At 43.4% G+C, this 14,546-nt stretch overlaps 1 protein-coding gene across 1 annotated transcript in view; it reads left to right on the top strand.

Moving 5' to 3' along the window:
• The first annotated feature begins 3,069 nt into the window (after positions 1-3,069).
• LCP2 (lymphocyte cytosolic protein 2 (SH2 domain containing leukocyte protein of 76kDa)) overlaps positions 3,070-14,546 on the top strand; it is a 74,614-nt gene continuing 63,137 nt past the window's right edge. The window contains exons 1-2 of the mRNA XM_006884421.1: positions 3,070-3,147; positions 8,896-8,958. Coding sequence (XP_006884483.1) covers positions 3,070-3,147; positions 8,896-8,958 — 141 coding nt within the window. The remainder of the gene's footprint in view (positions 3,148-8,895; positions 8,959-14,546) is intronic.

The raw sequence follows: 14,546 nt of genomic DNA, 5'->3' as shown, positions 1-14,546 counted from the left end.
TCAATGTAAAGGAAACGACAATATTGTAACGGTGATGGTTCTTACCAGAATGATCTACATATTTAAGCAAATGCTATCAAATATCATTAAGATTCTTCATGGACCATTTAGATTGATAGTAAAAGTTTCAATGAAGAAATCAGGAAAAAGGAGATCCATGTAAGCTTTGAAGACAAGAAAGCAAAATGAAACATTCGTGGCGTCTATGATATATTCTTACAGTTGTGAGAGAACAGTACTGATTAAGTCAGAGTACTAATTCTCACAAGTAGCTGTTGGTTACCATTAAGCTCTATTTATCATGTACAACCAAACAAAACTCTGACCACACTTAAGGATCACTGGTAAATTCAATAGCACTGTTGCAGACATTGTATATTTTTACTGCCTTTCAGCTTTAAGAAAACAAAACACAATAGCACTCAAAAACTGACCCCAAGACCTCAAACTCATTGCTATCTAATTAGAATCAAACCTTGTGTGGATTTTTGGAAGTCTATTTGTGTGGGATAATTGGGATGGGAGTGTCAGAGACAGTGCAATTGGCACAGGACAGAGTGGAGTTTGGGGCTGTTGTACACAGGGTCGCTATGAGTCGCAGACGACTCAATGGCACATAACAACAACAACATTTGTGTGCCAGGAGGTTGCCAATCTTTCTATTGCAGAGCCTTAGTGGATTCGAACCAGAGAATTGCAGAGAAGTGCTGCTTTTGGGTAAGCAGCATAACTTTCCAAGTACTAGGACATCAGAGCTCACTTCCAAACTATTAGGGCCATATTTCAGCACTATCTCAGTTCCTTGCCTCTCCTCCCATTTGTGCATGTATATCTTTGTGTCTATCTTGATTATGTGTGTGTGTGTGTGTGTCTTTCTCAATCTATCATCTATCTATACCTATCAATCTATCTTCTATTATCTATCTATCATCTATCTATCTATCTATCTATCTATCATCTATCTCTTTTCTTTAAACAACAATACAGATGACGCTGCATATATGAACAAGATAAAGTAGCCGACTTGTACTTCAAGGCTGCCAGGCTGCACTCACACACGTCTTCATTCACACTCTGCCAATAAAATGTTCGGACCGTGTGATTGATGTGCACAGGACTCGAGCTAGACTAAGAAACCAGCAGATTTTCACCTCTTGTTTCAAGGATACACCAGGGAATGTGCTCTTTGAATAGTTTATAAGGTGAGATCAATAGTTAGTAGAACATATGTCAGTATCAATAAAAACCAGCGGGTATCAAGTAGATTCTGACTGATGGCAATGCCGTGTGTGTCAGAGCAGAACTGTGCAGCGGGGTGGAGGGTGGGGGAGGTTGTACAGCTGGCTTTAGAAATAGATCACCAGGTCTTTCTTACAAGGAGCCCTCCAATGAACTGGAGCCTCCAGACTTTCAGTAAGCAGCCAAGCATATCAGCTACTTGTGTCACCTAGAATCAGCATCATTGTAGTTTTTGGGGTTTTTTTCCCCATCTTTCATGTTAACAAAGTCAAACCTAGCTACATTATACCTGTATCTGAGGCAATTCTTCTGGTTTCCAAGATTCCAAATCTGAGCTTCCCAGAGACTTAGTCATTGCCTGAGCTTGCACAGCATATTGAAAACTGAAAACTTCTTGGTGTTAAATCGGTGTTAACCAATTCAGAGCTGACTGTCCCAGGAGTTTTCACGACTGTAAATCTCATGGGAGGAGATTGCCCATCTTCTGAGGAGCTATGGGTGGATTCGAACCACCAAAGGGGCACTGCTTTTGGGTTAGCAGTGCAATTCCCTGTGCACTACACCACCAGAGCTCCCAGCATGTAGATGTCGTTGTTGTTGTGTGCTGTTGAATCAGAACTGATTCATAGCTGATTCTCCAGCAAGTTTTAAGAGGCAATAAGATGACATGGAAAGAGATTGCCCATCTTCCTTCTAAGGGGCACTGGTGGATTCGAACCACCTGCCTTTGGGTTGGCAGCACAACTTCTTACTCATTAGGCCACCAGAGCTGCCTACTAACATCAGAACCCAAGTTTATAGTCAACCTTGGAACTGAGCTCAGGCTGTCATTAGCAGCACCCCTTTTTTAATAAATTTTAATTTTATATTGGTTTGCTTACAAAATTTGTGTACATTGTGTTTCACACTATCCTTCATTCACATTGTGTTTCATTCAATCATTCCCGTTAATTGTATTTTATAAAATTAATCAACTCTGAACTATGTCCACCATTACCTTGTCTTTCCAGATCACCACCGGATCTTTCCCATTTCCTTTACCCACCCCTCCTTCGACCCACCAAGTTGTGTAACCCTATGATATCCTCCCGTTCATCCTCACTTGTCTGCTCTCACCCCCCACCCCACCTAACCCCGGATCATCATACATGTTTTAATAGTTTCCTTTCTATTTCTACAATAATGGTTTGATAGAGTATGAAAGCATTCTCTTAGATGTGAAAAAGCAGTGGAGGGGATCTCAACTTTGTCCCTTTAATAGAGATGAAGGTGGGAGGGAAAAGTTGTTGGGAAGCATTGAAAAGACATAGTCCTCTACTTGGCCATTGACTTATGTGAGGAATTATCTCTATTCTAGGTCAACCGTCAAAATGGATTTTCATCTGCAGAGACCTGACCTAGAAGGAATGTGATACAGACATGAGTATATACCCGAGTGGTCTTAATGGCTGAGCACTTGGACTCACACTGCAGTCTCCTTCAGCTTCTCTGCCCCTGGGCTGAGGGGCCTGCCCTGCTGCTCTCTGCATCTCAGGCACCCAGAACTACACTTCCTTGTTTACTTATTTAGAGCTCAACAGAGGAAGTGGTAAAGGAAACTAGCTGAGTCGGTTTCTGAGAAGAAACCATATTTGTTCGCAGAGGAAGTCGTTGCTTTCTGGGATCTGGCTACAGCAGAAGAGACGTGTGGCCTCCAGCAAGAGTGTTCCAGAAGGCACCTGGGAGTTGGAAGTGACAACAACACTGTCAAGCTCTGGATTTTGGGGTTATCCATTCATGGGTGTACCATCTGCACTCAGATTGTGAGCTTCCTCCCAGAAGAGAGCAGGCATGGCACTGAGGAATGTCCCCTTTCGCTCCGAGGTCCTGGCATGGGACTCTGACAGCCTCGCTGACTACTTCAAGAAGGTGAGCATGCTCTTTTCTCATTGGGAAGGTTCAAGATGCCTTTAATGGGTTGGGATATGAAGTTCAGGCAAAATATGAAAGACAGGAATGAGATGTCCAGCCCCACAACTATATCCTTCCTCAGTAGTTAACTGGGTGTTGTGTACACATAACAAAAAAAAAAGCTGAATTTTCTGGGGCGAGTACTGGGAAGAAGGGAGGAAAGACAAGCTCTCAAATTATGCACACCTACTATGTGCCAGAGCCCAAGTTTCTTGTCCTGCGGGCTACTTCCATGTAACACCCAGCAGCACCTTGTCAGGAGCTCCCTTGGCTCAGCCACAGAGTCGGCTCAGGGAGGACTAGTGGCCTCCAACCTTAGAAGCTGTTTATGTCAGAGGCAGGGTTGGTGTCTTGCCTTTCTGTGTTCTGAAACTCAGAGAATTGCAGTAAATATGAAATCAGTTGCCCAGAAAGGTAGCAATAGGGTCCTGGGGGTAGCAGAAATGGAGAACAGGATGAGGACCATACTAGACTATAATGTGTGATAGTTGGACATTTATTGCTTATGCCCCTGAAGGGAAGGACCTCAAGTTTTGACAGAGGACCGAGTCTCACTAGACCTTCAGGAGAATCTTAGGAGACGGGGCAGACAATGAGCAAGAGTCATTTTACTTCCAGGGAAACCAAGACCCCAAAATGAAAGAGGCCATACAGGATCATAGGTCAAGCCAGTGACAAATTTGGGACCAGATAGCTGTTCTTCTGCCCTTCAGCACTGGGGAAGATGCTCCAGGATCCTTATGTACAGTTTCTGTCTATGCGCACATCATCTTTGTGGATAGACGCCAAGCTGCAGGACCCAGTCAGAGCCTCTCTGTCAACTATCCAAAGGAGTTGTCGTGTGAGAGACACTGGAGCCCTAACATTTGCATTCCTGAAGGCTGCCGTCAAATTTAACTGGCACTCCAGAGCATAGCATCTTTTCATCTAGAGTAAATCAACTTCCTGTTTCTTCTGGGGAAACTGAGGCACAAAGGATGGAACAGGCTTTTTAGGAAGCACAACCAAACCTGAGGTCTATATAGTAACAGGGAATCTACAGTCACAGCATTTCTTCCCCAGCCAGGGTGACCAGAAGGAGAAAAGGTGGAATTGAGTGTGTAATGGCAGAGGCCTGCCACACACACTTTGCATTACTTACTACATTTTGGGCTTCTTATTTCTGGTACTCTCTCCACAAAAGGTCAGAATAAACTTGGTTTCAACCCGGTGTGTGCAAAGACCATTGATTAGACAGTTACATTTCAAAGGATGTTTCTGAATACTTTCCTTAAGTGCAGATCAAGTAAGTTCAGGAAACAGAGCGAGGCATCTAGCTCAAGAGAGAAAGGAGGAAAGAAGTGAGATTTAGTGAGGGGAAGTCAGGGACAGGTTGAGGGGTAAAGATAGGTATCCAAGAAGGGCATTGACACAGGCTGTTTGATAAAAGAAGCATCCACACATAAAATTTCCTTTAGTTCATGGAAATGAAATATAGTGAGTCACAAAGACATTGCCCTGACTAAATTAGGAGGAAAGCGAATGTGGTTCATGGAGACCTCAAGTCACACAGCAAATCCACATCACCTGTATAGTTAATCCACATCACCTGTATAGTTCCTCCTTCCCAGCATTAAAAATCGTGTGTGTGTGTGTGTGTGTGTGTGTGGGGCGGGGGGGGGGGAGATGGTGAGATTTAAAGGATTCTGGGGTCTGGATAGGCATTGTCCACCACAGTTAGAGACCCTTTGAATCCTGACCATCTCTATCCCTAGAGCCAAATTTCATGTAAACTGACCCCTTATGTTAGTGACCAAATGCTCCACTGGCAGGACCCATTGACAGATGTAGCTCCTAACAAGACGATGTGGTCAGGCCACTCTCAGTGGTGTCCCAGCCCAGTTCTGGAGTCAGACACCTTGATGTGAAGCCTGACTCTGCTGTCTGTCAGTCTAGTGACCTTTCTCTAGCTGTTGCGTCTCTCTGGCTTTAGCTTCATCATCAGTAAAATAACAACTAAAAGAAGTTCTGTCGGCATAATGCAGTCTTTGTTGTGCTGCTAATGGAAAAGTCAGCAGTTTGAATCCATAAGCCACGCTATGGAATACAGATGGGCAATCTTTTCCTTTGCAGGAGGGTTACCATGAGTCAGAATAATGGCTTGCTTGGTAAAGTAGAGTGTTGGGGGACCGCGGGGGGTGGAGGAAGAAGACCACCCCATCCCCCATGTTGAAATGGATTGACACTAGCTGCAACAATAAGCTCACACACAGCAGCTATTGAGAGGATGGAGCAGAGCTGAGCTGTATTTTGTTGTGTTGCCCACAGATTTGCTTTGAGTAAGAACCAGAATGGCACATGACTACAAAACCAACAACAGTAACTAGGAGCTGCTGGGTGGTGTTACCAGCAAGCATGTTTGACTGTTAACCACACACATGAATAAGCACCTCAGAAAAAAGGCCCCAAATTTAAAAAATTTGTCACTGAAAATCCCGTGGAGTACAGTTTTACTCTAGTACACATGGGGTTGCCATGGGTCAATGTCCAGTTGACAGTAACTGGTTGATTCTGGTAGTAGTGACTGACCTCAGAGGATTGCTGTGTGGGTGATAGGACATCATGTATGGGAGCATTTAGCAGAGAGAAGAGAGCCAGTTACTGGTTGACCCCTTCATTTTTCCTGTGTTAAATAACTGGATCTGGACTAGGGAGAAAAAGACTGGTTGGTTGGTTGGTTGGTTGGTTGGTTGGTTGGTTTGTCTTCTTTTCTTAGATGCTATTGTCTCCTCCTCTGTCTGGAACATAAGTTTCTGGAGACCAAAATGGAGTTCTGTATTTCTTTACACTCTGATTCCTTTTGATTTAGCCGCAAAGCATCTCTGTGCTCTCCGTCAGAGAAACACTGACTCAGAGCCACGCTTCTAATCCTGACTGTGTGCACAATTCACTGGGCAAACTTGGGCAAGTCCCCTCCTTTCTCTGAGCCTGAATTCTTTCACTTACAATGTCAGGCACCTGTCTGTATTAATGCCTACCAAAACTGGCTGCTCCCAAGAATCCTTGAGGGTGCTTGCTTAAAATAGAACCTCGATAGTGGCAATGGCTGTAGCATGGTAAATGTGATTGTTGTTAGGTGTCATCAAGTGGACTATGATTCACAGAGACACTATGGACAGCACATTGAACCTTTTCCCTGTCCTGCGTCATCCCAAAAGTCTCTGACATGCACCAGCCCATTGTTGTAATCAATGACTCAATTTGTGTCTCTGAAGTGTATTGGATGGCAAACCTTTTGTGAGGAGTACTTTACTACTCACTCACTCAACTCATTACTGTCAAGTGAGAACCAAGTCACATCTGATCCTGCAGTGCATTTGCAGAGGCTGTAAATAACACAGGAGGGGATTTGTAGTCTTTCTCCAGCAGAGAAGCTGGTGGATTTGAACCACTGGAGTGGTGGATACTTCGGGTTAGCAGCACAACCTTCTATGGTGTACCCATCAGAATGCCCTGTTTTCATACATTAATGAAAAGAAATAAAAATTAAAAATACAGACTCTAGACTCCTAGATTAATAAATTATGATTCAAAATTCAGCCCTGTCTGCAAGACTGTCTGTCTGCCCAGCGTCCAAAACTGCGTTCTGCAGAACTAGAGACTTATCTGATGAAGATGACAGTGAAAAAGATACATTAAAGGCCGTTGAATTTCCTATGAATCATTTACACCACACCACATGTAGATAAAAGGCATGTTCATGGTGCCTAGGAGACCCTGGGAGGTAAAAACATTTAATGCCCTGAGATGCTAATTGAAAGACTGGTGGTTCAAGGGCACACAGAAACTTCTTCGAAGTAAAGCTTAGCAATTTGCTTCCCTACAACCATCCAGCAAAGCTGTATGGAGCACAGGGGGAACTGACGTGACTGCTGCTGGCACGGTGCCCTGAGTGGTGGTGTTTCCCACGCAGACCCCTAATCAGCTTTCTGAGAATGACAGTACCCCCCGCCAAGAGAGTCCAACAATTCTATTTTTGTTTTATCTTTGTTGACTTTTGGAGTGTATCATCTTAATTTTGTCCACAAAGAAGTCTGCCAAAAACTCAGAGTCCCACTCCATGCAGGCAGTCCTTAAGGAAAGGCATTTAGCATTTACATGTTCTAGGCTCAACCATCAAATCCAGAGATATTTTAAAGTGAGAAGGTTTATGTTATTCAAGAAAAGGGTAAATGGATACCTCATACTGTTATTAATAAGCAGGGCATTTCAAGATAGACTCAAGGTGTCTGTCCAAAATGATCAGTCCCATTGATGGAACTCTAGTCTAAGACATGACCTCAAACAATTTTTCTTATGGAGAGAGAGAAAAGAAAAATTGCACATGAAAGGATGGCCTTGATATTCTGCATCTTGATCTAGAGATCACATTGGGCTGTACACTTACATTTGATGATTTTAGTTACTGTTGATCAGGTGAACTGAAATAGAGGCTCAAACCCCCAGTCACCTTGTTGGAGAATTATGAGGCAGTCTACTTCTGTGAATACTCGAAGTTTTAGAAACGCTATGAGATAGTTCTACTCTTTCTATAGGGTCTTTTCTATATGAGAAGGAATTGATTCAATGGCTATTACACGTTAAAAAAGTAATATGCATAACAGAAATATTAGAAGGTTGGTCTGCCGCCAGACCTCTTGCAAGTCATCCAGCTTTCTGAGCCTCAGATTCCACATCTGCAAGGTGTGACACAGGATGAGTTTAAGTACTTGAAATAGTGTTTACCACAACTCAAGTGCTCAAGAATTATTGGTAATTTTCATCATTCCAAGGACAGCAAATTCGGGAAAACAATCTAACCGCACCGCAGTAAGAGAACAAGTAAATAATATGGTCGTCATTAAAATAAAGCTTAAAACAAGTTTGTAATTATAAAGAACAATACCCATACTGTGATCTTAAGTAATTTTTAGAGGAAGCAGTCTAACGACTTTAAATAAATATTATAACCTCAAATATGTTTAGAAATGTGCTTAGAAAAGGCATTAATAGAACTGAATCGTAAAGTTCCTCAGGGTTGTCCATGGCGGTGAGACAATGTATAGTGCATATTTTCTTCTTTCAGTGCCCGTTCATTTCTTCAAGGGGCAGATTGCCTTTATATAACCGGTAGCGTCCCTTTAAGCAGGCCTTTGCATGCCTGGAAGACAGCTTTTTTTTCTATAGGCTCTTGCTAAGTGCTATTGAATCAGCTACAATTCATAGTAACCCCGCATGGGACAGAATGAACCCATCCAACCCTGCACTGTCCGCACAGCCTCTGTTGTGTTTAAGCCCATTCTTGCAACCACTGAGTCGGTTCATCTTGCTGAGGGTCTGCCTCTCTTCCTCTGGATCTTTACTTTACGAAGCATGAGTCAGGTTAGCATTGTAGGCCATGTGAGATGAAGTTTCACCAAAGTCTCTGTTAAGGAACATTCTGGCTGCTCCTCGAGCAGGGGCTTAGACTGAGACAATTGCTCCAGTTCTGAAAGCCCCAAAGGGGTAGTGAAAGCAGGAGTGTGGCTGAGGTAGGGATGGGCCCCTCCGCTAGACAGGGGTGCGGAGGGGAAGGGTGCCTGGCAATCCACAAGTACCACAAATTACTGAGTGTCGGGCAAGAAGTGGAGACGAGCCAACGGCATGGGTCTACCTGCCATTGAGGACATATTTCCTTTCTCTTTGCAGCTTAACTATAAAGACTGTGAAAAGGCGGTGAAGAAATACCACATAGATGGACCACGGTTTCTGGTAAGTTCTAGTCAGTCAAAGACATTGAAACCAGGGGCATCCCGTGATTTCCTGTCTGGTCTTTCTTGACCCTGAGGCTGCCTGAGGTCAATGTTTGTCTTCAGGATCCTCACACAGTCCTTTTCCTCTTCAGAGGCTGGGAAACCCCAGTCTTACCACTGCTCAAAATCCTTCTAAGTCATACTCTTCTCAACACTTGTGCTGACAGGGAGCTAGCTTATAAAGTCAAAATAAAGTGAAGACTCCAATAATAATCACAAAAATTATCCTTGAAAGTTGATTTAAATGCCATCCAGAAGCCTATGGGAGAAAACATACCATCTAGAGAAACAGCATTTTCTTCTCCAGCCTCTCATTCTGCATCACAAACTCACTGAGCAGAAAAGAATGGATGAATTCAACCTCTGTTTTCCCATTGTTTTCCTTTTCTCTCTACTAATTTCACCTAGTTGGCTTTGTGTCAATTTAATCTCTCAGAGATATGGTGCTCTTCGCTCCATTGTATTAAAAAGTTTTAAGGTATAACTGTATATTAAAGACCAAGCCATTAAAGGCAAGGGGATGCAGCCCTAGCTGTGGAGATAAAGGTGCTGGTTAGTTTGGGAGGTTGTCTGACGACTGCCCCTGAAAAGACAACCTTATATGTGGATGAGAGAGATCCTAACCACATTCCTTCCAGATACTTTCCTTCACTCTTTAAAAAAGAAGTGGGAAGAAAATTCAAGGCTCTCCTGAGATAAATATTGTGAACTTGAGGAGGACAAGCTATACTGTGACTCCTGGAGGGCCTAGACAGTAAGAAAACATGACCATGACACTTGAGAATTAGAGAGGCCAGAGAAGTCACATACTCTGACTTTCTACCCAAGACGCCTGTATTATTAGTTGGAACTCCTTCCATGACAGTGAGCTCATTAGCACCAAATATCACCAAGGAGACATCACCATTATCACCAAGGAACAGTCATCTGCTCCCTTCTAGGCAGTATAGAAGTCTCATTCTGGTGCCAAAATTATGGCAGAGCTCTGACAATGCAGCCAGTTAAGAGTTGGTTTGCTAAGTGAAAAGTTAGCTGTTCAAATCCACCAGCCGCTCTGTGGGAGAAAGATGAGATGGTCTATTCTTATAATGATATCTCTCATTCCCTCCCTCCCTCCCTCTCTTTTTCTCTCTCTCTTTTCTGTCTCTCTCTCTTCCTCTCTCCCTTTCTTTCTCCTCTCTCTCTCTCTGTTGTTAAGTTGTAACTGACTCATAGATGACCCTCTGCTAGATTTCTGAGGCTGTAATCTTCCTGGAGAATGCTCTTCTTTCTCTCAAGGAGCCACTAGTATATATAAACCACCAGGGAGGCATGGCGTTTGGGTGAGCAATGCCACTTCCTTTATTCTTGGTCCTCAGAGCTCCTTTGTACAGATTTACAGCCTTAGAAATGCTAAGGAGCAGTTCTATTTGACGAGTTTGGAATTAGCTTGACTGTTTTTAGGTTTATTGGGCTGTTTTGCTTTTAGTTGTCATAATGTTGTTGTTAGGCCCTATTGAGTCAACTACAACTCACAGGGACCCTATGAATGACAGAACTAAAGCCTTCCCTCTCCTGGGCCATCCTCACCATTGCTGATATACTCAAGCCCATTCCACAGTCACTTGGTCAATATAAGTCATATCTATTGATATTTTATCTAAATTGTTCCTTCACCCACCTATTCATTTCCTAAGTCTTTCCTGAATTCATTTCATACACAAAGCTTTGTCAGGTACCAGGCACATGCTGGGGTAAAGACGTGATTTAACACATAATTCCTTACAGAAGCTTGTTCTGTAGCAGATAGGAAGCTTCAGGAAACCCTCCAACTCACTTGCAGAGGAGAAAATCAATATACAGAGGTGTGATCAGACTTGACACAAGTTACATACACACGAAATGATCTCAAGTAAATATTTAATTAGTGTAACACCATTGGAGTCTTAACAATGGCATTTGTATTGAGCTATTAGCCAATAGAATTCCTGTGGTTATGCTGTTGTATTGCTGTTCTCAAAACCTGTTGCTAACCCTTCTTCATTCTGGAGCCTGTAGCACTGACAGCAGCGTCTCAGGTTGCTTCAGTGGGAAGATACTGCATCTTTAGGGCTGGTCCTGGTAGCAGCCGCATGCCCTGTGACCTGCTGTGAGAGCAATAGGCCCTTCTGGCTCTGTGATTCCCCATACCAGCCTTGTGGGCATTCCAGGGCATTTCCTTCACTGGGAGATGGTATCTGATCAGATGTGTCTCTTCAGTTCTAATCTCTGGGACCATCAGCCTTTGAAAGTACGCAACTAATTCTGTTTGTTGCATGTAAACTAAGAGGAAGTAGAAAGACATAGGAAGTGGGAAAGCTGGGAGAAAAGCCAGACATCTGCCCCAGTAACTGGGGTGCTCAATGCTTTGCCTGAGGTCTTCCCACCCATCCCCACTCTTGGACACTCTGGGTGCAATGCATTTGCATGTGAACTCTAAGTTCTTGCCTATCTACTCAGTGCTCTTGAAAGCAGAGTGGAAGACCTTTCTTATTTTTCTCTTTTGTTTTTCCCTCCTTTTCTCCCTTCTCTTCCCCCTCCCATAATTTTTCCTTTGTCTCTTCTTCCTTCCTGCCTTTCTTCTACAGAACAAGAGTTATGATGTCCTCCTGAAGAAGCTGAATTCTCTTTTGCTTTTATTTCCCTTTCCTTGGTGGGAATGACATCCACTTGTCCAGTGGGAGGTGAGGGGTACTGTGCTTTAAAGGGTGGAAAAGATTAACTCATTGCCTTCAAGTTGAAAGCAACTTTTTGTTGACCCATTACTGGGTTTTTCAGAAGCAGTAAACTGCACGGGAGGAGATTTTCACTCTCTCTTGGAGCCTCTGGTGGATTTGAATCTTGAAAGTGATGTTACTTTGAGGCTAATGGTGCATTTCCCCAGGGGCCACCCAACCAGAGCTCCTTAGAAGATGGAAGAGGAGGGGGAGGCAAAGTGCTTGGAACTTGAGTCACATAGGAAGACACGTGGCTGTGTGTAACAGAAACCTGACCACAGTGGTTTTACCAAACAGACGTTATCTTTTTCAAGCAATAAGAAATTGGCAACTGGATACCCAGGGTTGGTGAATATCTCCAGCAAAGTGATCCAGAAAACAGGCTCCTTTTAGCCTGAGGAAAAGCCCATGGCATCTCCTCATGTTGCTGCATTGGCTATTCCCCCTCTAGGCAGGCACCCACCTACCTCACAGGCAGGAGAAGGTGGGAAAAGAGTGAGTGATTCAGTGAATATCTTATTTTTTTAATAATATATAATAAATTTTCCAAAAATTCCCTTCAGCAGACATCAAGCTGTATCTTCTCACTTGCTGTAGTGAAGTGTAGTGGCGTGTCCTCTGCTAGTTATGAGGACATTTGTTGTTGTTAAGTGCCATTAATGCAACCATGATTTAAAGAGACCCTATGACAACACATTGAAACCTTGCTCTGACCGTGCCATCCTCACAATTTCCTTCACGCTCAAGTTCATTACTGCAGTCACTGTGTCTGCCCATCTTGTTGTGCATCTTCATCTCTTTCTGTGACTCTACATTTTCCAAGAATTCTGTCTTATTCCAAGGACTGGTCCCTCCTGCCAACATGCCCAAGGTATTTAAGAGAAAGTTTCACCATCTTTTTTTTGTTTGTTTGTTTTCTTTTTTTTAATTTTTTTATTTTTTTAAATTTCTTTATTTTTCATTTCAATGAACATCTACAGAGTTTTCAGAATTCATTCATTGTTGCACCCCTCTCCCCGCCCCATTCCCCCCCCCGTTTGCTCCTCTCCTTCAAACGCAAAAGAAAAACAGAAAAACTCCCTCATTGGTACGCAATCCCCCACACACATCCCCCAACCCCCAAATATAATCCACTCTGCAACCCTCATTCCGTACTCTTACAATAAACAAGTTTCACCATCTTTGCCTCTACACTTCCTTCAGGACAGATTAATCTGTTCCTTTGACAGCCAATTCAATGCAACAATTAGAAGGCATCAATTATTCTCTGATCTTTCTTCTTCCTTGTCCAACTTTCACACCAGATGAAACAATTAAGACACCATGACTTAACCAGGTGCTTCTTAGTCTTTAAACGGATATCTAGGGAGTTAAATATTTGAAGCAGGCCTACTGTTGCCCTGGAAAAAAATTGAAAAAGTTCAGGTGTCCTCCTGCAGGGCCTGGAGACCCCATATACATGTCAGAGCAGAGCTATATACTCCCTTGGGTTTTCAGAGGTGGCTTTTTCAGAAGCAGAATGCCAGCCCTTTCTTCTAAGCACTCAGGGTACACTTGAACCTCCAACCTTTCCGCTAGCTGTTGAACATGTAGACCATTAATACCATGCATACCCGAGTCATAGTCTACGCCAGGACAAACAGTACTGGTCAGGAAAGAAGAAAGGGAGACTGGCTCATGATTTAGCCAGCAATAGTGCTCACACCACTCTGTAGATAAGGCCATATTAGTAGCTTTTCTTCTCTCTGTGCTCTTTTAGTACACCCTCCACATAGACTCAGACCCTATCCAAACTCACACACATAACCCTAAAATGATTGTATAGTAAACAGAGTTTCCTAAAGGTTTATGAAGGAGGAGGAGGACGAAGTTCCACCACACAGCAAAACAATAAAAAACCAAAACCAAGCAAATGGTTTAAAAGTCTCTCCTTTTCCTTCCAAGTTTCTGTCTGTTAATACTTCTTTTTTTCTTAACTTTCTGCTTTTCTGTGTCTCCAGTCATGTTCCCTTTCCACCTTCTCTCCACACAGTTCCTGATTTCTTCTCAGTTTGTATTTTTCATTCAACACAACAGGAGCCAGCAGCCTGCTGTTAGTCAGCTACTGTCCTTTTCAACTCCCTCAGGAGGCCCCCAACGTATCCTGCATGTTCTCAACACGAGTCAGTATCTTCCCGGAGAGGAGAGGTTTCCAAAAATACATGTGAAAACATTTGGCCATGAAGTCTCATCTTCTCTGGACTCACATCGTCAAGGTGCCCTGGGAGTCCCTGTGTGGAAGAAACTGTTAAAGTGCTGTGCTGCTAGTCTAAAGGTTGGAGGTTCAAATCCATCCAGAACTGCCTCAGGGAAAAATGCCTCTCAATCTATTTCTGTCATCAGTGTTGTGTTGCTAACTCTCTTTGGCAACTCAAATCTCCAGTGGCTCCGAGGGAGATGAGCAGTTTCCTCTCATGTGACTGACAGCCTCAGAAACCCAATGAAGATCAGCTATGATTCAGTTCTGACTCCACAGCAATAAGTTTGTGTTGAGTAAAACCCTCAGTTGAGTAAGAGCCTCAGTATGGTTCTCCTCTAACACCCTTTAAGTGATCACGAGCCTTTGTCACATCAGAGAAAATTGGTTTAGTTTTTGGTTTTTAAGATGCTCTCATGTCACCTCTGACCAGCTGAACACAAAAGTGAAGACCACAGACTCTTCCACAGGCAGCAACAACCTCACAGGCAGAACTTATCTCTGAGGGGGAAAAGAGGTGAACACAATCTTGCCACAGAGCCCACCCCAGCCCCAGCTGCTCCCTGGCCCCTTGGC

Source organism: Elephantulus edwardii, unplaced genomic scaffold (assembly GCF_000299155.1).
Source record: "Elephantulus edwardii isolate Elephantulus edwardi_28Jun2011 unplaced genomic scaffold, EleEdw1.0 scaffold00033, whole genome shotgun sequence".
Lineage (NCBI taxonomy): Eukaryota > Metazoa > Chordata > Mammalia > Macroscelidea > Macroscelididae > Elephantulus > Elephantulus edwardii.
Note: the sequence above shows the minus strand (reverse complement) of the source record. Positions and strands in the feature narration are given on the sequence as shown.